Source organism: Athene cunicularia (genome assembly GCF_003259725.1).
Source record: "Athene cunicularia isolate RWA chromosome 4 unlocalized genomic scaffold, athCun1 chr4_part2, whole genome shotgun sequence".
Taxonomy (NCBI): Eukaryota; Metazoa; Chordata; class Aves; order Strigiformes; family Strigidae; genus Athene; species Athene cunicularia.
The window spans coordinates 1,390,136-1,414,307 of NW_020799099.1; the positions used below are offsets into that span (position 1 = coordinate 1,390,136).

Genomic DNA, 24,172 nt, shown 5'->3' on the forward strand with positions numbered 1-24,172 from the left:
TCTGCAGCAGGTATGCCAGTTGTGGAAAAGTAATTAAGCATGTTAAACCCTATAGAGAAACAAGCTGCTCAGCCAGCAAAGGCTTTGGGGTTTACCCTAAAACTCAAGGGTTTTATTCTCAGCTCCATGTGCAAACAGCACTAACGCCAGTACCATATTTTCCAGCTATCTGCAAGGGGAGAGAGGGAAGAGTCAAGCCTAGGGGAAGTGAAAAGGGGCACCCCTGAAAGGCAGCCAGATCCGTGCATGGACTTGGGAGGGGTTTGTCTTACTGTCCACCCAAATAAAAGGTGCTAGCTAAGCAACCAGCCCTACAGAGGCCAACAGGGCAGAGAGCAGGTAACGTATTCACGCTCTTTGCTTTCTACCTTATTTATCATTCACCTGTCATGTTTTTCTTTGACAAATACTCAGCCATCCGGAAAAAAAAGAATCTATACTGAAGCAAGCTGGCTCACATTCTAAGAACCACTTCAGCCTTTAACAGGCTGCGTTTCCCTAACACCTTAGTGCACCACAGGCAACAAATTCCCATGAAAATCTACAGCCTTAGCACTCTTGCAAGTTGTTTTTTTGGGAAAAAAGTTGATGTACAACACTATTAGGGTTTTTTTGGTTGTTTTTATAAAATTTGTCAAGATATCACAAAATTACACACACTAAAAGCTTAAATCTGCACATTTTCCAATGAAAAAGTGAAAGGAAATATCTTCAGTCTATTACTTGTATATACAATTTCAATCCAAATTTACATTCGCATCATTTTCTTGGATAGCAAAAGGCATGGATCAAACACAGGACTGAGATGTGTCACTTCAGCATATTTATAGGATATTACTTAAAATATTGGTATGTGTTCATTTAAATTCATTTAGAACAGGCCACTTACAAAAGGCTCAATTTTATATTGAAATTATATTAACTGTGGGGAAGGCCACTGCTAAGAGACTCCTTTACAATGCAAACATTCATAATTTGTTTAATTGAGATTCACACGACAATGACTGAAAAATTAATGGACTTGTTATAACCTCTGAGATCTGGTTCAGGTTTAAAACCCCATACATGGCTGTGCAGTCAGTTAGGACACCTTCATGGATTAAGGCATTTGTGCTAGACAACTTTTTAACTTTATAAGTTAACTGAAGTCGTTTCTGCAGTTAACTAATGAAAAGCTGAAATTCTTCTCACCTACCCTTGGAAGAGAAAAGTTACTCATTCAGTTCTTTTTGAGTCTTTAAAAACAAAATAATGAAGTTAAGAAATTACAGGATATAAACACCGCCATCTTTCAGATACAGAAACGGATTTGTATTTGAATTAACTTACATTCAGTGAAATTTTATTTAGACCTGTCTGAAATTATGTAGGCTTAGCTAGCACAATTTAAGCAGAACTTCATTCAGATATTGCAAAATAAAGCAAAAAAAAAAAAAAATTTTACAAGGAACACTTGTTTCCCTCCAAACTAATTTTTATTACTTGAAATATGGAGAAAAAAAAAATTAAAAAATTATGCCTCTCCTGTTAAGAGTACTTCATAATCATAAGAGAATTCAAATGAAGACACCTCTCAAGCCAAGAATAATTTGAATAGCTTCCTATTTTAACAACCTGCACAAATGGTAGATGCCGTATGTTAAGACACTATGAAATCAACAGATCCATTTCCCCCTGTATTTCTCTGTTGCTTGAGTTATTAAGAACCAGTACTGAAGGAAATACCTGCAAAAGTATCCCAGTTATGTCCACTCGAACTCCATACTTAATAAAATACTAACTATGGAGACCCTGAAAAAAAATAGAAACTATGTCTTTAAATAGAATCCAGAAATGCAGTTTCATATATAGCTGCACATTCTCGAGTGTGCTTTTGCACAAAACCATCCTTTTTAATAGTTAGATTCAAGAGCAAACCAATCACATAGATCCTTCCTTTACATTTAAAACTCTACATATAATTTTTTTTTGCTTTGGTAAAATACACATAATGGGAAAATCTGGCTAAAGAAAGCACAGTAAATAACATGGGTATGTCATACCTTTTTTAAGAAATAAGAGCTGAAATGTAAGGCATCCCCAAAGTATTTTTTGCATATGCAAGGAATGCAGTTCTTTGTAAACAAAAGCTTGAGGAAAGCAATACTGAAGCCAAAGAATCTTCCCTAGGATCCTTCCGATGATCCCAAAACCAAGAGCAAGTCTCCTAGGGTAAGTGTTTTGGAACTAAATCCTGTGAAAAAAGAGAATCCAATCCTTTGTCTTCCTATGCGCTTTTAATCACGTATTCGACTGGCTCGCCTTGAAGATCTCCAAATTAAGAGAGTGAGTAAAGTTGATTTTCAAGGGCGCAAGCCCATCTTAAGTCTATTTCTCTGGAACATCACTTTCTATAGATTTTGTGGCAGCACGGTTACGGCCTACGGATGCTTGGACAGTATTCCCACTGGTAACGTTTCCCTGTGCCTGGGACTGACAGGCAGCCATGGGCTTAGCAGCAAGAAGTGTTTTAGAAGAATTAGACTGATGTCTGCGATGACCTGAATCCTCACCTGTCGCAGCAACCGCCCTCTTCCTGCCAGGTTCTTCACTAATAGGAGGCTGAAAATAAACATTGGCAACCTGGTAAATGTTCTTCCTTTTCATATAAAGGATCAAAAAAAGACAGAACATTCCATAATTAGGCCCCTGGTTCAGCCTAGTAATCTTAGTTGTTCACAACTCACCGATGATATTATAAAGCTTTCCTGGCCGGTTCACTACAAGTGCAAGTGTCTGACAAACTAAGGACTTTGAACAATCTTACAGCATTATTTAATTGTCACTGCCCATACATCTGCCACATTCCTAGAAAACGGAGGATTAGAGAGGATGATGGTACTGCAGTGCATCATAACCCAGTTAGGGAAAGCAGCACTATACTCTGGGATCACTCCACAGGAAGGATACACTGAATTTGGCATATGAAGTCTCAGCAAGGATGGTGCCATTGCACTTCATTAAGAAACGCCAGTTGGGCATTAATTCATTTGCCAAATTCTTAAACCGTTTAGAAGTGATCAGACTTACCAGATAACAAACAAGCTATTTTTTACCATTTATTTCATTACACAATGAAAAAGAATCGACACATTTTAGCCACCGTATCTCAGCACCATGCTTTGGTTCAAAAAAGCATGTCTAGGAAAAAAACCTGCATTTTTCATTTGAATTTAGTTTTTTTAATCATGCTTTTCTAGTCATTGACAGGGTTTGTAAAGCTGCCTTTCTGTGAAATGAAGTACTGTTCTCAGTTTACCTTGCAGTGAAAATAATTGTACACCAAATATTTCTTTAAAATAGGTATTGAAACTTACATCCACTCTGAAGTCCTCCAGTCTCTTAAATTTACTAAGGTATTCTTGCAGTTTAGGGTCAATGGCTGGAGTCTTGTGCTGAGAGTATTTTAGATAAGCCCAAAATTTTTCCAGTCCATATAGCTGACCTAATAATAGAAAAAGATCATTTTAACAAGTTACAAAGGTGAGATTTAATTAAAAACTTAATTATTCACTGGTAACTCTATGTTTAAGAGAACTGTAAAATAAAAGGAGCATGAACAAAAGCTGCTCTTGGGTTAGTTAACAAGTCAGTGCCAAGGAACTGGGATTATCTCTCAACTGAAGTCACCCCAGTGTGAGCAGTGACTGGCCTATATGATAATTACCAGCTTCATAGTCTCTCTTCGTTTCTTCTTGGAAATCCTTGAATATTTCTTGCCTGAATTTCTTTTCTAGGCCATAGCTGTAAAATCTAAACAAGCATTCCAATCCGTACCTGTAACAGAACAAAGAGGTACAGAAATCTTATACGTACGCTCCTCATTCCCCAGGAGGATGCACTTTTTCAGTTTCTTAGTGCATTTAAGAAGGCTCATTTTACCCTTCTCCTAAAACCCACTTCCTCTTCACATCAATTTTTATCAATCTATTGTTCCGAAACATCTTCACAAATAACCAAAACTGATTTAGGAAAATCAGGTTTGTCCCACAGATCCACCTTACGAACTTACAGGCACTATACACACATGTACAAAATGAAGACAAACACTCCCATGTTTTCGGTACATTCGTATACAGTTTCAACAAAAAAACATTCACAGTGGGTCAGACCAAAAGTCAGCCTAACCCACCATCAGCACACACCCCAGCGTGCAGGGCAGGACTCAGTGTTCCCTCAGCTCCTGCACACCCAGTGCCAGGATTTCTGGTTCAGTATTTCGTGAAGCTCTGGCTTTGGCTGCCACACCGTCACCAGAGCTGCCCTGGGCCTCTAGATAGCTGGGACCTCCTTCTCTTCTGTGTTCATCTGCTGCCACCTTAGTCCCCTTACAAGCCTTCTGAAGTTTCTCCTGGTGAATGTATCCTTGGATAATCGGAGAGCATCAAGAAAGCTCAGCACAGAGACACGAGGTATTACTGAAGCCACATTTGCACCCTAGGGACTGCAGTCTCAGACAACATACTGAACTTCAGGACTGCCACAGCTGGTACTTCCTCACTTGGCATTTAAAACGTTGAGCGACCTTGACTCTTTGGCTAAGAGAAAGAGGCAGGGGGAACTAGGTGAGAAGAAGGGCATAATATCAAAGAGCTAAAGGGGCAGTGATGATTTCTTTGTGTTATTTTTCTGTTATTTTTGTAAGGCAAGAAGCAGTTTGAACAAGTTGAATGAGGTTAAGAAATTCTTCACCTATGAAAAGAAGAATCTTATGAGAGTAAGTACAGAGCTGACTCGTCACAGTCACCAAGTGACAGGATTTTGTAGAATTCAGGACCAATTACAAGTCAGGAAATGTGACACATTTAGCTATTTATCTGCAAATACACACAAACTGATTTTTGGTATTAAAACAACTTATGCAGACTGCTATTTTAAAGACATAAAGAGTGAAAGTCAGTACTAAAAATGTTCGCTTCAGATATATGTAAACTTCACAGTCATTAAAACAAATGGTAAGACTGCAAGTTTTTAACTTCAAGGAAAAAGCGAATACCTGTAGTGTTCTTTTGCATCATCTAGAGCAAGTTGTTTGAATTCTTCATACATTTTCTTGTTAAAGTGATCTCTCAGAAAAAAGGACCAGAAACGAAAGAGTGTGTTCATTTCTTGGGACTGACCAATTCCCAACCGTTTTCTCTCTGGAAAAAAAAAAGGAAGGAAAAAACCCAAAACCCAGAATATTTTCAAGTGCTTTTCCATTAGTGATACACACACAAGATCTTTCAGTAACTTAAAACTTATGTTTGAGGGTAATTTTTTTTGTCAGGGAACATAAATGGAATGCAGAGCTCATCAAATAAATTTTATTTTCCTTTCACAGGAAAAATTAAGGATAAGGAACAATGTGGAGAAAACTGGTATCAGATGACATCTGGTAATTTCTAACTAAAATTTCAGGAAGTGCATTTAGCAGCTTACCCATTAGACACCTTCGACGATATTTGTGGTACACCTGTTGAGTAAAGCCATTTTCCTTTAACAATTCATGAGAAGGATGCTGAAATTTTGGAAGAGAATTTGGGGTACACCCATAACTTCCTGCTAGTGTAGCTCCTTCTGAAGGTGAAGCATTAGAACTGCTAAAAAAAAAGAAACAAAACCACAAAAATCACCCAACGTATTTCTGTCCTATAAAGAGTGCTTTTCTATAGAATCTGTTTTCAACCATTCTACTAAGACTATCTAAGAACTACCCAAGAGCTGTCAGAAAAGTACAGTCACCTTGTGACCACTACAGTGCATGCCTGGGGTCCCAGTCATCTGTTTTCTGGTGCACCTCAAGAAAATGAGATTCTGTACCAGTATGTCAAAAAAAGGGCAGTTTTGGGTGATGTTAATTAAACATTACTGTAATGCCTGATTTTAAATAACTACTTAAAGGCAAAATCACCAAAGTGAACATCAGCACTTCAAGCAATATTAGGGGTACCATATCATCGATCAACAAACAACAGTGTAACCATAGTCAGCCTAGCTAGCTTACTCCAGATAGCCTTCTGTCTGTCTTGACTGCTCTTTTCTTGCTTCCACTGCATTTATAAATTGTCCTTTATCGTAGCCTATTTCTCCATTAGCAGTGAGAACTAACACCATTGCAAACCATTTTTCTACAACAACAAAAAAATTACCTCACAGAGGAAGTTCTTGGCCTGTGGTCTCTGGAATCCATCACCCAACCAACATGGCATTCTAAGGGAGGGTTTGTACTGTGTCGTGTTTTTCTTTTTCTTGGAGTCTAAGAAAGTAAATGAAGAATTTATTTCCCTAAATTGATTTCACTCATTCTCTCCCTCTTAAAACAAAGTTCTAAAAATTTTAATATCTAAACACATTATAAAGTCACAACACTCCAGTTTCATAACCTAAAGATTAGTCTTACATAACAAATTTAAAATCTTTAGATATTACACTTTTTCAGCAAGGACTTTTAAGAAATGTCACAGAGAAGACTTGGAAACCATTTGTAGAAATAAAAAAGAACGAATATAGTAAATATTTTGAAGAGAAGCAGTAAAAAAAGTACAAGCATTTCGGTTTTCGCCTTTTCATTCTTGTTAAATCATACGCAGACACGCGAGTTTTATAGGCTTTTTCTAGTTTTCGAGAAACATGACATCTTTCCATTTACCTTAATGTCAATGGATCGTGCTTCTTTAACAACAGGGTAGAACCTGGGTGTTTTGTTGGGATCTTGTAGCCTTGGGGTACGAGGTGTTCGTGGGGTGAAGCCAGGGTGAACGCTGGGGGAATCTGGAACTGCTGTTGGCAGTGATCGAGCTATTGCTGCCGTCGGAGGTACTTCAATACTTAACAAATCACAAGCCAGCTCCTCTGCTAAATCTACAGGCATGAAGGAGAAAACATATGTTTTTCAAAAGACACTTCAGGATTTCAAAGCCTGAAGTCCCCTAGTATCTTAAAGGCCTATTTCAAGTAAATTACATCAATCCCAAAGGACAATCAAATTAACAAAAGCACTTGGTGTAGAAGCAGTACAAACTGCTCAAAACTATGAAATAATGCTTCAAGTATGTCTTTGCTAGAAAATTCAAACTCACTTCTTTCTTACCTGCTTGTTCTTATGTATCTACACTAGCAAAGTAAAGGAAAATAAACACTGGGGAAAGAGCAACCACATTCTCACTTCTTGGCGAGGTGGTGGGTTTAGTGAAGTGGTTTCCTCAGCTACTTCAAAGATGCTATTAGCATGTATCCTAGTAAATGTTAATACTACTACTGTATCAGAAATACCTCAAAAGATAAGATGTGGACATTGTGACTATTCAGTAAGGTTCTAATACAAGTAGAAAATTATTCTAACCTCACTTCATTCCATCCTTGGTTCCCATAAAAATACTAGTTTCTAGAAAATATTTCACAACATCACTAGTTTTTGGGGATTTCTGGTGGTTTTTTGGGTTGGTTGTTGGGTTGTTTTTTTACACATTGTAAATGCTAGGTTACACAAAAGGCACATGGTGTTGGTTTATGGTGACAACAAAATAGAACACTGCCTACTGATGCTCATATATATCCTGCAAAGTATGAATACTACCTTCCAATTCAATGGAAACCATGCTACTGGAGAACAATTGACAATTTAAAAAATTAGCAAAGAAAAAGCCCCTTGGACTGCTGACTGGACCAAAATTAAAATATTACACAAGCAGAAAGAGTTACAACACCTACAAAGTTGTTCTTTAGCACAGAGATCCAAAAAACAAATACATATTATTTACCTTTCTGTAACCCTGGAGGTCCTGGAAGAACTTCTTGGGTTGGATCAGCAACTGGTTCTGGTGCAAGATTATAAAATTCCTCCTTACTAATGAGATTTAGCTTCTTAAAGTTCTCGATCTCTTGCTGAATTAGAGAAAGCAAATTGTAAGCACAAAGCAGAATAACAGATACCATCCTGAGAAACAGGTGACTTTCATAAAAGAGAACCAGAATTGACACACAACTACCCATATACAGCCAGTACAGATTTCTTTTGAGGAAGATGGAAGGAGTCTCTAGCATACGCTGTAAAAAGGTTGCCATAAACATGGTATAAAACCTAAGGCAGCTCCCACTGCACTAGCTGAAAGAAACAGTTACACCAACAAATGGGTGAATGGAGACAGGTAAGATCCTGCCCCTTGCCAAGCCCAAAACCATCCTCCTGCAGTAAGCATGCCCAGGAAGGTATCAGCAATTTAGGGGAGCAGAAGAGGCCCTGCTTCCTTCCTCTGGCTACATCTAAAGAAAAGCCAGTATTTGTAAACAAAGCGTTCAGCTTTTTTTTTTTTTTTTTTTTACTGGTAGCTTCCACTGCAAGAGAAGGATTTTCCAAGTTGTATGGCAGCATCTCAAATCACTCATGACCCTACTCAGCTGAAAGTGGGGTGGAACATATGTGTGTGTGTGTGCATGCTGTCTGAAAAATCTTTGTTCAAATCATTGTCAAGAACATGACAGCAACAAAACCAAAAATATTTTCTCTTGCTGTTTGCTATTTCTCACTGTGCTCTTACAGTTTGCTGGTTTTCTTGGTCTAATTGTTTTTTTAATAAAAACTCCATATTCTGAATTCTACTTTTATTTCTTGCTCTTATTCTCATCATTAATTTCTGTCTTTGTCAGCTCTTTTTTGTACCCACATGCTCCATTTGTCCTTTAAGCTATTTCCTCTCTCCTCCACCCCCCAACCCACCTTTGCCCTTGTGTAGAGATAAGCTCCTTCCCCTCACTGCTCAGTGTTTAGGTAACTTTATATTTCTATACACATAATAGCTGCTAGTGATACCGTGGGATTGCCTACCGAGGCGCCACTCCCTGGGCTTCCTTGCACAAAAGGGGTTTCTTAATAAACCAACAGCAGTAAGTGGCAGGACTGCAGTGTGCCACGTTGACCTCTGCCTGTGCAGTGCTGGAGTTTAACTCATCTGTTATTTTACAGCTGCTTAGTGTATTTTAAAAAATAATTATTAAAAAAATAAAAATCACAAAGCTGACAATCTCCTTGCAAATTTTGAAAGCCTTGAAGACAAAGACTCATGCACAGTCTAAGAAATAAAAGGGTTTCTATACTAAAATAAGGTATACAATCCAAAGTTTCATTTGGTCACAGAGCTATCATTCTAACAAGCTACAAGACAAACAGAACCTTAATATAAAATGACTTTAAAATGACTGTATTATCTTCCTCTCTTATTATCTCATCTCAGAAACGTGTCCCCTTCCCCTCTGGTAGGAGTTGGCAAATGTTATGAAACAAATTCTTCATAGAACAATAAAACACTAGAAAAGTTGAAGCATCTCCAAAATGTTACAAATCGTTCTAAAAAATACACATTCAATGGTTTTGGTCAAGTCTGCAACAAGAAAAACTTGGTTTTGCTTTCAACTGTTTAAAATATTATAAAAATAAAGAGAATTCAATAGACCTGTAAATTCAATTACTGTCACACTTTCTTTCAAGAGAGTATAGCATTTTACAGTGACAGTAGATGGCTGAGAGTTTTGGAACTGTTTGGACAGGCATGATTTTCAGATCAAACATGAAGAGACTTACCTTCATCATAGTGTCATTTTCACTCTGCTCCATCCATAAATCCTGTTCATAATAATATAAACCATCATTAATAACTTTAGCAAGTTCTGATGTAATTTTTGCACGGCATACGTGGTTGCCAGTACGATCTCCACCAGTATGCTTTCTCATATATGGTGGTGTCTGTGTTACAATCAATATCTTGTTTACGTCCTGATCATCAATTTCATAATCGGAATCACTGTCTGACCAATCAGTAAACTTATTCTTCCGACCTCGAATTTGTTCCATCTCTTCATCAAACAAAAAATCAAGTTCTTCTTGTTCTTGTTCCTCTGGACGTGGGGTTGGCTGTTGTTGGTCTGATGTTTGATCAGGTGTAGGAACGCTTTCCTAAATTGGAAAAGGTGATACATTTTGTATTTGAATTGGATAGTGATTACCCAAATGAGAGACAAATAGAACACTACAGAACATTTTCAATAGACAAAGTACAGGAATTAGAAACAATACAGACACTTTCAGATGTTTATTAAGTAAATTACTGTTCTAAATACTTCCCCCATAATATTTTAGAACGATTCTCAATGCACATTACAATATATTTTTCAATAATCAACAAGTATAACTTTCCCTACACAGGAAAAAAAACCTCACAGTATTTCCTTTTCATTTTAGAGAGCTTTGGATCAGGATTTTAAATGCACTTAGTGAGAAGTATGCATACTAACTGCATTGCATTATCAAGCACCACATGTTAAGATGTGAAAAATCTTGTTTTACAGTATAATCTGGAAGTTGGCAGGTTTTGCATTTCTTTATTTAAACATAATCTAAAGGTTTTTGATTTTACCTTTAGTTTAACTGTGGATGCACGATGCCTCTTCTTCACTTCTATCCAAGGTTCGGAGTCCAAATCAGGCAAACTTGTAGACAATCCTTTAGACATTGTCTGAAAATTACTTGTTTCAGTGTTTTCCTTTGGACTCAGCGGGCTTCCCAGTCTTGGAGAACTTGGTGCAGATTCTAGCAGTGGAAAACAGTAGTTCAGTTCCTGCTGTATGTTGTTTTGGTTTGTCTGAGGTTTTTTTGGTTTTGGTTTGTTTCATTTTTTTTTAGCTGTTTCACTAGTCTTTTAACTGCAGCTACTATTTTTCTACCTCTCTAGTTAAATGTAGCACTGATCAGCAGAATTTCTTTTCATTTTTAGGAGATAGCTTTTCACAGTTCACTCAATATTTTAGGAAAAGATCGATTCTAGCAACTTATTTATGTGGAAAGTTTCTAACAGTCTGAAAGAAATTACAGAGTGTTGTTCAGAGAACAAGAGCAACATCATTAGGAACATGTTTTCTCTACACCATTCCCTAGCTTTATTGGACGGGTGCCTAATTCAGTCTTCATTCTTCTCATTTAATTCCAGCCAACATTTTAGTAAAAGATTTCCTTGCCAAGGGTTGTCAGCAAACAAAGCCATGTCCTTACTAATAATGTGACTGAGATCCCCATCCAATACCAGGATGCACCAAGTAAAAAGTTACCTTTCAGCTGCTACCAAAAAGAAGCAGATTTTATAATTATCTTATGATTGCTCTTACTATTTGTACTACTACTACTAAAGGACTGTATCCCACCATACTATACTCTGGAGAACGGTCACAGCCATAGCACATAAGAGACATTTTTATCTACTTCACATCAGCCATGTGACTTGGCAGCTGCAAGGCTGACAGGCATATCAGCTGAATAGACCATTACCAAATGTACAACGTCTATTATGAAATCAGTATCAAGAGGCAAACTTCCTAAGCTAGACAGACAGTCCTAAACTTATGTTTCTATAAAATAAATCCTTTACCAGTATGTGAGCCAAAAATTTGGCCTGGTATGAATTCTGGACAATTGATGAGCTGAGAAAAGTCAGTTGGTGGCAGACTGCATGGAGGAGGACCTGGAATTGGCCACTTTTCTGGATCAACCCTTTTTCTTATCCTGTGATCCACAGTTTCAACTTCTGTACTGTCCTTTAGGGCCTGTGTGACAAGCATATTTATATATTTAAAAACCTCACATATCCAGCACCATCCACAACAGAAAAAACCCAACCCACAGACTTTGCCATTTATAGCCTCTTTCTAAAATCCTTGTCATTGCAAACAGAAGTCTTTCTTAACTTCGTAGCACTGGCTTTAAGTGGCAGTACAAAATTAATCAAGTAACTTTCTACATCTGTACTTCTGAATTATTTTACCTCCAAAATGAGCGCAGCATTTGTCGTCAGAGCTTGCATCCGACGGAAGCTAGCGATCAATGAAACAGGCAGAAATCCTTGTTGGTCCATCTTTCTCCTCAGAAAGAAGTCTCTTTCCAAATTTTCTGTGCTGAAATAATACTCACTGCAGAAAGAAACATACAAATATGAGCCTATTACAGGTTAAAGAAAACCCTAAAATAGCAACTTAGAGATTCCTTGTTAAAGTCTTCCATTAAAAACAGAGCATTATTTGTCATCAAAAAAATCATTCAACAGGTGCATCATTATAAGCAAGACTTAAAGAACAGCATGCATGCTCGACATATTAAAAAAGACTTATGATCCAGTACAGTACACAGGGGTATCAATCAAAGCCTTGTTACATTTCCATAGATGAACTGCATAAGGAAAAACTATGCTCTATTTTTCTTTCACCCATCCCCTCCCTTATTACTTACATGAACAGAAGGAAACAACATTTTCTTAGCCTCCATATAGATGAAGGACAACTACTGCTTACAGTCAGGGCATAACTTATTTCCCACACAGCAGTATCAGTGCACCTTCATCCTGAACTGTATCTTTTCTTTTCCCAGTTGCCAGTACATTAGGAGGTTTAAGTATCCTATCTGAGTGTTGAGGCACATATATGTACTCTGAATCATAACTTCAAGCATGCTTGTGGGAAGATGAGAAAACAAAAATAGTAATGTTGTATTTGTCATGAAACTGTACCAAAAGGCACAACAGTTCATGAATAAAGGTAAAGTCTAAAAGAAGGGATGATATATAGTGGATAAATTGAAGAAGGACAAGGACCATTTCAGGAACACCACAGAACAAGAGACGAGGGACAAAGAAACAGCAGACACAAATCTTCTTAAACAATGAAGCTGCTCTATGAAACGATTAGGGTGTTGAGATGTTTATACTTAGTGAAGAGAAAAAGTAAAGATTCAAATCATGATCTGTCACACAAAGCAAGGGAATGAGAAAACATCCTACGAAAAAGAATAGAAAAAAACAATTTAATCACGATGACTAAAATCTAGACCTTTCACAGAGTTTACACATCATACCATGAATCTGCATATTACATCCAAGGAATACTACGCCTCATCAGGTTCAGGAAAATGTAGGGAGTGAAATATTTAGTGGAGAGCAATTAAAATTCTATGACACAAAAATAGAGGTAGTGCAAAAATAAAACAAGAGAGCATTAAAATGCTGAGGAAAAAAACACACATGAAAGTGTAAATAGAATTAATTCTCATTTCAACAAAGTATTGAATGCTAAGTGTCTCCACTGAAGTTGGTATCAAGGCCAAAGTTACCAAGAGGAGAGGACTCTGATGCCGTCACTGACCCAAGGAAAAGCTTGATAACATTTCTTTCTCTCAATTTTCAACAGCTAAAGAAATTCGAAGCAAAAGCTCTCTATATGAAACACTCAGCTCCAAAACAGAATGAATATAAAGTCTCAAAGTTGGACAATAAGACATACAACAAATGAAAACATTGCCATTAAATCAGAGCAAACAGAGAATAAGGCTTTCAGAGAATTAAGCTCTTACTCAGAGCTAAGTAAACCGATCAGTGAAGCAACTGTGCACAAAGAGAAGGTTTCTTTCAAGAAAATCCTGTTTACTGTACTGAACCGCTAGGCTTCTTTTCCCCTCCCAATCTAGAAGATAAGCAAGCACAGAAGCCATATATCAACATTTTACTAATGTTACCTTTACAGTCATACAGTAAAGGTAAAATCTTGTAACGATTCACCTAGTTAAAAATTCCACAAGCAGAAATGGACAATGACTGAACTTGTCTCAAACTGCCTCACTTGATGTCCATCACTCTAGAAAAAGGAATGTGAAAGACCATTAATGATAAATGAAGACAACGCACAAGTTTGCTCCAAGTAGAGGGACAAACCTAAACACACACACACCCTCCAGCTTTTCTCTTCTTTTTCATTTTCCTCAGAGTCCCTTCTCTTATTCTTGAATTGATGCAGACTTGGAAACATGTCTGAACTTTTATTTCTTTATTTTTTAAAGAAGGAGGACTTTAAATAGAGTATGTTGCAGACTGAGTTGCTAAGCACTGAAACTTTTCAGGCTGACTTCAGTCTGTAATTAAAAATGTTAAAGGTATTTTTGTATGCAATACAAATATTACTCTCTTGTACATCAGGCTGGTTCTTGGGACAAGCATAAACTGTTTGACAGCAGTGTATTTCTTACTATAATTACACATCAATCCAGTTGGACACAGTCTCTTAAGATTTTTTCCCTATTAAGCAAGTAAACTGCTTTAAAATTCATCAATTCACTAGGATTCAAACCAGTCTCACTGCTCTAATAGACGCTGATTTATCTTGGACTGCACAAGGAACTCTGAGACCTAACAGTTCTGTGTAGCTTTATTCTGTATATACTTCCTTCTTTGGCATAATCACTTTGATAATTTGGTTATAAAATACTGAAGGCAGACAAAACCATCCCCATTCAGAAGCTAATTATAAGTAATTGATTCATAAAATCTGTTTCCCATCGCTTTTAGCGTAAGAGAAGTGAATAGATAACAAAGACTTTTTTTTTTTTTTTAAGGAGTATAAAAATAGTGAAATTATGCTCTAAACCTGCTCAAGAATCTCCCTCTCTCTCATGGAAAGCAAACTCCATAATCAAACTGTCTTAGGAGTTTATATCAGACAAGCAACCAATGGCTTTGGTTAGCCAGCCATGCCAACTCTTCTACTGACACCTGCCAACCTCCTGTTGCTAAAATAAAATACAAATATAACGAGAAGTCAGGTGTGACCAATGCTGTAACTGACATTTTTCTCAGCAGAGGGGGACATCATCATGTCCTACCTTAGAAGGTCTGGATTCTACACTGCATGCCCAGAAATCTGGCCAACAGTGGAGTGTCTGTGCTCCTCCCTCACTTGTCTGAGGACAGTGCAGGCCGATTATCCTGACATGGGGGTACATGTCCACTGTCAGGTCTCATAGGGGCCTGGCAGCAAGAGTAACAAAAAAGACTGCAATAGAAGTTTTGAAGTTGATAGCCACATGCCAGATACTTTCTGCCCTTAAAGAGGCTTTTTTCTTCCTTTTTGCGTCAACTGTAACAAAAGAAGCAAGAATAAAATAAGCAAGTTGCTTTATGGAATACAAGGGCAATCAAAAACCACCACAAAGGCATCGCAGAGAAATGCTGTTGCAAGCACAGAAGATGAAATATCTGCCAGTGGTGGAAACTGTCTCTTTAAAATGAACTAGTGGTTTCCAGGCCCTTTTTGACTTGTCTCCTGGTGATAATCAGTCTTCCAGATGGTTTCTCATTGCCTAATGGTGTACACGAGAAAGTAAACATTTCAGATTATTGAAAAATCAAGTATCATTGCAAAACTACTCTCTTTCAGTTAAATGTTTCAGGTGAAACACTCTGAAAACACAAAACTAACGGGACTTCTCAAAAGTGAAATTGAGAGCAAATAAGGAAAACGTCTAGCTACATCACCCAAGAAGAGCTTTATAGGCAAACAGACCAACAGTACTCAAAAAGCACAAGCTCAGAGACATCCATATCTCAATTACATGACAACATAAAAAGAGGGCTATGTACCATAAATAAAGCAGGTATACAAGTTAGAGCCAGACTACAGCACAAGATGCAGAACAGCTTCCTTAAAATGCCTTCCCATTGCTCCAGTTTTTTCCACCCCACTAATCAGTAAATTCAAACCGACACTGGTAACTGTCAAATCAAAAAGTTAAATTGAAATGCCTTAATCTCCATCTTTAAATGGATAATAAGGATTAAACAATGTTTGAAATGAGTTATTTTATCTTAACTAGATCTCTAAAAGTATTTGCACATTAAATAATCTACTTACATTTGATGTTTTATATATTCTTTGAGAAGTGCTTCATCCACAGAATACATCTGCACTCCTGTTCCATCACCATAGTAATACATCACACTAGCATTAAGTTCAGGTTGAAATACTTGGTCAGTTCCTTCACCATACAGCTCTTGATAACCAACTGAATATTCAAAGTTCACTTTGAAATAAAGAAGAACATAAAAGAAAGGTGATTAAAACTATTAAGTCCAACAGACAAATATTTTAAGGCATGATACACGCTGCTATTTTTACTGTTGGTTTTCAGCATCTGATTTTAAAAGGACTCAACCTACTTAATCATATTAAGTTACAGGACATGTTCTTTGAGACAACTCTTACTTCATGTACAAACTGTAACATTATAAACATAATTTCAAAATTTTTGCTAAGCATCTACTTCTTTGCATACTTCTAGGGTTTCCTCTGCCTCGTCCTCTTCCTCTGCCTCTACCTCTTCCTCTGCCTCTGGAAAATCCTCGAACACTGCCACCCTCACTTCTCACGCTGCATACTTCATCATTATCATCTCTCTTTTCTCTATCACGACGCCAATCTATAGGAGAAAAAAAGCACAATACTTGCAATCATCATTAAATATCACAGTGCCAAAAAGTCCCATGTAACACAGAGTTCTCAGCTGGTGCCCAGGCAATCTGCTGACTCAGTCCTGCTGGCTGAAGCAGGTCAGATCTGAAGCTGCAAGGGTGAAACCAGGCCTAAAGGGCAAGCTGGGCAGAAGCTGTTAGCAATAAAGATGAGCAAATGTGCTTGACTAGCAATCAATCTCAAATGCTTCTGAAGCAACTGGACACTCTGGTGCCAGCTCAGGGATCACAATACCTACAATTGGTTTGGGACGGGAAGGAATGACCACGCAATTTTCCTTCCAGGCCCGATAATATATTCTCCTTCTGTGGGCAACTCCCAGTACCTAGGAAGAGCTGCCAGCTCTTGATGATCCTGCTTGGGGTGGGATTTCCACAGCAATGGCTCCCTGGGGCCTCCCTTTTGTTCCCAGAAGCAGCAGTGTACCACCCCCCTGACTGCCCATTTAACAGCAATCTTGATTCTCTGCTGGTCATGACACAAACTGAGCTTTTACAATAAGGACTCCATTTTGATAACACATGCAAATCTCTGACGACTCTGTAAGGTTTTCATATAGGTATGTGGGCTGCACATAGCAGAAGAGAGCAGCAGCAGAAGAAAGGAAAGCAAGCAGGTCCAAACCAGAGCCAGGGACATTGGTTCCACTCACCACAAAACTTAAGAACAGGTGTAATTCTCACTTTAGTCATGAGAGAAAATTAAGCCCTTTCTCACACCGTTTCTAACATTCTCAGAGACTTCCATCTTCAGTCAGTCATGCTTGCTTAAAGTTTCTTTAAGTTGCAGTTGGATGGTCTTCCAGATGCCAGGGGACCTCTTTGTCAGAGCAATGCCTGGCGACACAGTCCCTACTTGATCAAACTGAGAGTTGCCAAATTTAACAACGATCTGACTAAAGATATGATTTGTGGTTCTTACTAGAAATATTGTTTTATTAGCAACTATTTTTAATGAACCCTACAACAAAATATGTATGCTCATAAATTCAAGTTCCTGTACTTTATTTTCTGTCAGATAAGACTCTGAATTTATGAATAATCTGTATGCATGTGTCTCACTGAGAATTTGGACCTTAACCTTCGCACTGGTACCCTCAACCTTAGAGGTCCCAAATGCACAGGCATTATTTGAACTATTTCCTCAAATCAGTTTCATTTTTGAACTCCGAGTATATGTGGCTCAGACATGTGCAGAAGTCCTACATACAACAACAGCTTATGAAAGTGTTATATTTAAGCCTGAAACAAGCTTTTTATTTAAACAAGCCAACGTTCCTCAATGGCAAGAGATGTTTTACATTCCCTCACTCTGAAACTGCTCTTGTGTCACTACAGCCTTGTGGTAGAGTTCATGCTACAAGTTTCTGGTCATTTGACCATCCTGAGGAATAACTGCTGAAGAAAGCGATACACTACTAAAAATCCTCCCTTGGCCTCTGTCCACTTCTCAGACATTCAGATCAAACCCTTACATTCCTATTCCTAAAATGACTTCCTAAACAAATCCCATCTCAGCAGCATCCAGCACTTATTATAATGAGCATTTAAATTGTTAATGTATATTGCAATTAAAAAACTTAAATGCAAATACATAAATCAAAAGGTTACATTCAGCCTAAGATTTCTGCCATCTGACAAGCTGTATTCAGAACACCCAAGGACCAGAAGCAGTACCAGCCATGGTGCATTTCTTCCTCTGTTGTGCTAGTACAACTTTTTGCAAGGCGATACTGAGAAATAGGTCAGGGAACTGAGGGAACTGATCCAACTTAAAGGAAAAAACATCAGTAGAATTGCCAAAGCAGAGTTCAAAGTGTAGGTCCACAAGCAATTGCTCTGGTAGCAACAAGCTGCAGCAGCAGCAGTACAGCAGGACAGAGCAGACGCCTTATGAGACTATTTCCAAACTTCCTGCATTGTAAAGCTGTGGCCCAAGACTCACAGCCATGAAGAGAATAATACATGGTGCTCTGATTCAGAACACCAGCACACACTGTACAGACAGTTTCCAAACTCAGTTACTCAGCAGAATCAGTGACTGAGACATTACAACTCTGATCAATTTGTAAAAAGGTTCGAAAAAAATCTGACAGTAAGCTTTTAAACAAAACTTTTCAATTTAAAATTCATTAAACTATAGTATCATTTATTTATTGCTGGTTATTGGCAAATATTAGCACTAGGTTTTACTTAATACAGGCAAAGTCAAGTTTCAACATAAACTGCCAATCTAATGCCTACTCATGCAGTCTTATACTTTATTTGCCACTAATAGAAAGACCCAGAGATCGAAAACTACTTACTCCTTGTCTCATTCCGCCTGTTGTTATGAGGTATTAGCTTGTTTGTTTCCAGCAGAAATCTTGAGCTAGTTCGAGAGCCTGCTCTTTCTTGACTGTCTGACCGTACATCATCCAAGTGAAGTGGCACCCATTTCTGCTTGTTACCTTGAAAAGTTAATATATTACTCTTAATTACAGCACTACTTGAGGTATCAGCTCCTGAAAAGATTCTATAGAATTCTTCTTGTAGAACTAATAACAGTTAACTTCAAAGTTTAAAAACTGGAAGAAGCTTGACATTGAAATTTTAAGATACAATGACTAAACAATAATAAATGTAGTAAACAGGAATTTCTCAAACTGAAAGGTAGCCTTACCTAAGCTTTAAATATATGCAATGAAGATGATCTTATTTTTTTTAACAAACTTTTAGATGTAAGCTCTGTTACCAAGAATTTATAGCTACATAACTGTTAAATATAGACAGTAAAACCATTACTATACAATTTCGCAGCCTGCATATGAAAGGTAAAAAATAACATATCAAGTTGACCACTAAAATAAAGATTTCGATCACAAACTATAAAAATTTTCCTGAGAATTTAGCTGTGGTGCTCTATTTTTACCTTGAGATATTCAGATTAAGTTAATTCAAGTCCACCAAAAATTATGAGTAAAACTATTCTGTTGTAGGCTGGCCTAAAATATCTACTAATCATTTATTTAATGATATATATTTGCTGTTCAATACTTTATCGGTACTGTGGGCTTCATACCAAGAAATATAAGCAAATGCGTAAAGTGTGTTATCCACGCTGGCGGCGGGGGTGGAAATAGCTTGTACCTGTGGAATGCTTTGCTTTAAATTTCCATTTAGACTGAAAAAATTAAAAGCAATAAAGGATTTGGTTTTAAATATGTACATAGGAAGATTAACAAATCTAAACAACAAAGGTCTTTAGGATCTGAAGAAATATCAGCAGGGAAGCAAGAAAAAAAACAGCTGATGGCAGCAATATCTTAAAACCCTCTCAGATGTTTCTCCAGCCTACTCACGTCTAATGACCAAATGAGATACAGGTTTGCTTATTATTTTTAATGTAACAGATTGGATCAAAAGGAAATGAATAACCTGGTTTAGTTTTCAAGTGATCACTTCAAAGTGTAAGCTAATAGTAAAACATGAAAATTAAAACGTTAGTATATATAGTAACACACACATATATATGAAGTTAAATTAACACAGCGCTATCTAGTTCGTGAAATAAAGATGTGAGAGACAATAACAGTTTGTACAGCCATTCTAAAATTTTCCAGAAACTGTCAGAGCTCCACGGACCATCAGTAGAACATGAGCTGCTTTTTCCCCAGAATCCCTATCTGACTGAACAGAAGACTCCAAAACTAGACAAAGAAAGCCTGGTTTAAACTTCCCAGCAGAAAGCAATATATCCTCCATCACCTAGAAAATGCAAAATATAAAAAGTTTCACAAAGTCATTCAACTGGAATTAACGTAACTGCATCAATGGTGACTTACTGCATTACACATAGTGCCCAGACTGACCTTTTTTCCTTTGGTTATTAGTTTGAGCTTCATCTTCGCTAATATTATCCCCTGGACCATCTGACTTTGCCTCCGGGTTGTCCTTGATTCCATTATTGCTTTTTTGATCAGATTTCTCCTCCTTTTCTCTTCTATTTGTTGGCTTCCTACTGTGACTTACAGTCTTACACTGCAAGAGACACCAGTAATTATTTCTGACAGTACAGCTGCTGGTAGCAAAAGGTATAAATTTCCTTTACCTATTAGAATTCCTTTATTATTACCTGTTCTCAACCTCTTAAGTAGGGTGAGTTTTAAGAACTGTGTTGTTTTGAAAAGTCGCATTTTAAATTGCTCTATTTTCCGCTAACTTGCAAGACTATAAAAAGAATTTTTAGACTAAGGAAGGTTTTGTTTGGTTGGTTTTTAACTGAAGATGTAGAATTGTGGAGTGCACAACAATCACATTTCAGTATCTCAGAATCGAAATTTATTTGATAAGAAAGAAATATTATTCACCAGTACATACTGTTCAGACTGATTATCTTTAAAAAGCTGTGCTTAGAGAATACTGAATGGTAAACCAGAAATTGCCATGATGCTGTACAATCTCAAAAGCATGCCAAATGTTCCTGTAAACTGTAAGGAGCCATAGGTCTTAACTCTGACATTTCTGTTCCACTAAACCAGAAGAACCGAAGACCAGAGGATGTGGAGATATATGATTACAGATTTAATTTTTCCCACATTAGAATATGGCATTTACTGGGAACTGTGTGCCTTTGAGTAGTGCCAGCATTCTGCAGATCATCACTTCTTGGAAATCCCACAGAATAACAGATTTCCAAGAAGGCAAAATGAACAGCATTTTAGCAGCTAGTGGAAAGTTTCCTTCTCTGGTATTGACACAGGCTGCTGGATGAAGTTATTGAGAGCAGCCTGTGGAGAAGGACTTGGAGGTACCGATGGATTAAAAGATAATATGAGCCCACAATGCACGCTCACAGGCCAGAAAGCCAGCCTGGCCTACATCAAGAGAAGTGTGGCCAGCAGGTCGAGGGAGGGGATTCTCCTCCTCTACTCTGCTATTGTGAGACCCCACCTGGAGTGTTACTGTGTTCAGCTGTGGGGCCCCAACAGAAGAAGGACATGGACCTGCTCGAGTGGGTCCAGAGGAGGCCACAAAAATGATCAGGGGGCTGGAGCACCTCCCTTATGAGGACAGGCTGAGAGAGTTGGGGTTGTTCAGCCTGGAGAAGAGGAAACTCTGGGGAGACCTTGTAGCTGCCTTCCAGTACTGAAAGGGGCTACAGGAAAGGTGGGGAGGGACTCTGCATCAGGGGGTGTAGGGGTAGGATGAGGGGTAATGGTTTTAAACTGGCAGAGAGCAGATTCAGACTAGATATATGGAACAAATTTTTCTTTGAGAGTGATGAAACATTGGAATATGTGGCCCAGAGAGGTGGCAGATGCCCCATCCCTGGAAACATTCAAGGCCAGGTTGGACAGGGCCCTGAGCCACCTCATCTGGTTGAAAATGTCCCTGTTCATTGCAGAGGCATTGGACTAGATGACCTTTAAAGATCCCTTCCAACCCAAACCATTCTACGATTGAATATCTACCTGCAAAATTAGGCTTTGCAGACATTGCTGCCAAACAGAAAGAATTCTTTGAACCTGCTAGAGTACATACAGTAGACACTGCAGTAATATGCTGTAATTAGTTTGAACACAAAGCCTTCCCTTAGACAAATCGATTGAGATTAAATACAAACTAGATGTTATTTCGTTTAATAGACACTACATGAATTTGTGTGCTGAAATTCTCACATACTTAAGTCAGAAAAGGTTAATTAACATCTATCCGATATAATCTAAACCATCTGGTAAAACAAAAAAATCTTTTTTAAAATACTCTCGAAGCAGGCTATTTCAGACAGAAAACATCAAATGTGTACCTTCTTATGAAACACGATATATGTGTATCTCAGCCACTCTGTTTAGTACTGTACAGACATCATTAATTGTATCAAAATTTTATGTAATAACCAAGTAGGTGCTAAAGACCTGCAGTACTGAAAAGAATGCAACAGATACAGGTGGACATTTTCTTAAGTCACTAAAATCAGTATTTCCAAAGAAAAAAAGAGATGCTAAAATAAGCATATTATAGACTTAATCACAAATCAACACTGGCATTTACAAGTATTATTAAAGGATATAAAATTTAATCCTTTAAGCTTGTGAGGCTATTCAACCTCACAGATCTAAGCTCAGCAGACCCTCTCCTTTTCTGAGCATCCGAACATGATAGAAAATATCATTTTTTGGACACAGTTACAGTTTCTCTGCACTCCATCTCACGTTACAACAGTAGTCTCTGAAGTTACAAACAAAAAGTACTGCATAGTGGAACTGACTACACAATCTTCAAGAGCATTTTTGAGTTATTAGACTGTAGCAAACGAAGAGGCTGTGCATCTGCAGTATAAAAAGCACAGATGAAATTCTTTCTAATCTTATGAGTAACTAAGGAAGCAGTCTGACGCACAGGTGAAGAGTTGCACACCTCTAATGCCACCAGATAAATTAGCAGCTTTAGGATACAAATCATGCATCCTTCATGATATTGTTAAATATATCACGACTGTTGTCTTCTGAAGTGGTAGTCTCCCATTCACACCTCAGCAACTGACAATACTGATGGAGGAGCTTATAAATACTTTAAAAAAAAACCCAAACCAGAATCAAGGATCTTGTATAAACCACGATGGGATGGTGGTTAAAGTATTCTAACTGGTATGTGACCAACTGAATGAGCACTAATTTACTGGCATATAATTATTGGGGTTTTAAAGATCCCTCTAGCAACCTCAAAGATTTTCTTTGAGATTCTGTAGATCAAGCTACTAGAGGATGCAAATTCTACCTAGCAGTAAATACGTTGTGTCAAATCTACAGACATCTATAATTTTGACCCTCAATGCTAAAAGGAGGTTAAGCACCTGAAAATGTTTTGCTGCTGATATAAACAACAAAGTTATGACAATCAATTGAGGGAGAAGGGAGGGTGTCTTAAACTGAGCCTGCGGGACAAATAACTCACGCCAAACTACCTTAATACACTCTTTTTCCCTTTTCATTTGGGCACTTTCAATTATACAGTGCACACTGTTGAACCCAAATCTTCAGGCTTCTTGCACCAAGAAAACAGTAAAAGCATCACGGGGTGCTGAGGAACTAAAGCAAAGAGTGAAATGGCACCTCATAGCTTGCCATAATCTGTGCTCTGTTCTTGTTTCAAATAGCATAAAAGAGGTATAAGATATATTATGCCCTTATCACTTGAGATAAAGTGAAAGATCCAGCAAGGCAAAAATATATCAGAGTACTCAAGGATAGCTAAATTGTCCTAAGACAACCTGCACAAAGCATTCTGAGCCACAAGGGAGGGCAGCCTATTAACAATCCCAAAGGCCTTCTCATCTGTACATAAACTTCCTGAAGAGTAGAAAAGGGAAATACAAATTTTAAAATGGTATACAGCATGTTTCTACCTACACATCCATGGCGCACCACTAACAATAAGTGGAGTGTATATGTGTGGGCTTGTGAAGGGTTCAGAAATTCCATTACAGTGCAGACAGTTAAGCACAGACCAGTATCCTGAATTACTGACAAAATTTCTGTTGAAACCCTACAACACTCAAAGCACATTCTGGGGGGAATGGTATTAAGCAGATAAGTCAATATGGTTTTTCAGAAAAACAATACTGAAGATAACAAAGGATACTTACTTCATTGTTTGCTATTTCGCTTGGTGTTGGCCAGTTTGTGATATCACCGAAATCACTAGCCTGCAAAGATGATGAACAGTTTATACTACTTCCTAGATTTAGTCCTTTTTAAAACATGGAAGTTGTCAGCCATGACTCAGATGGCCAGACTACCCCTTTGAGCAGAACTGTTACAAGTAGCAACTTTCAAAAA

At 37.8% G+C, this 24,172-nt stretch overlaps 1 protein-coding gene across 6 annotated transcripts; it reads right to left on the reverse strand.

The window, feature by feature from the left end:
- Positions 1-586: 586 nt before the first annotated feature.
- Positions 587-20,303, reverse strand: LARP1B (La ribonucleoprotein domain family member 1B). Of its 6 annotated transcripts, XM_026847872.1 has the most exons (17): positions 20,206-20,303; positions 18,659-18,805; positions 16,157-16,300; positions 15,736-15,904; positions 11,829-11,973; positions 11,436-11,610; positions 10,431-10,603; positions 9,599-9,970; positions 7,782-7,905; positions 6,671-6,882; positions 6,171-6,277; positions 5,461-5,621; positions 5,036-5,180; positions 3,707-3,816; positions 3,357-3,484; positions 2,553-2,601; positions 587-2,233 (listed from the first exon to the last, which is right to left on the reverse strand). In XM_026847872.1, exons 1-17 carry the CDS (start codon positions 20,294-20,296, stop codon positions 2,166-2,168), a joined length of 2,520 nt encoding a protein of 839 aa, XP_026703673.1. In that variant the 5' UTR covers positions 20,297-20,303; the 3' UTR covers positions 587-2,165. The 6 variants fall into 6 exon arrangements, with proteins under 6 accessions (XP_026703673.1, XP_026703671.1, XP_026703672.1 ...); XM_026847870.1 differs by having other exon boundaries at positions 587-2,601; positions 7,782-7,902; XM_026847871.1 differs by having other exon boundaries at positions 587-2,601; positions 5,461-5,618.
- Between the last annotated feature and the right edge of the window lie 3,869 nt (positions 20,304-24,172).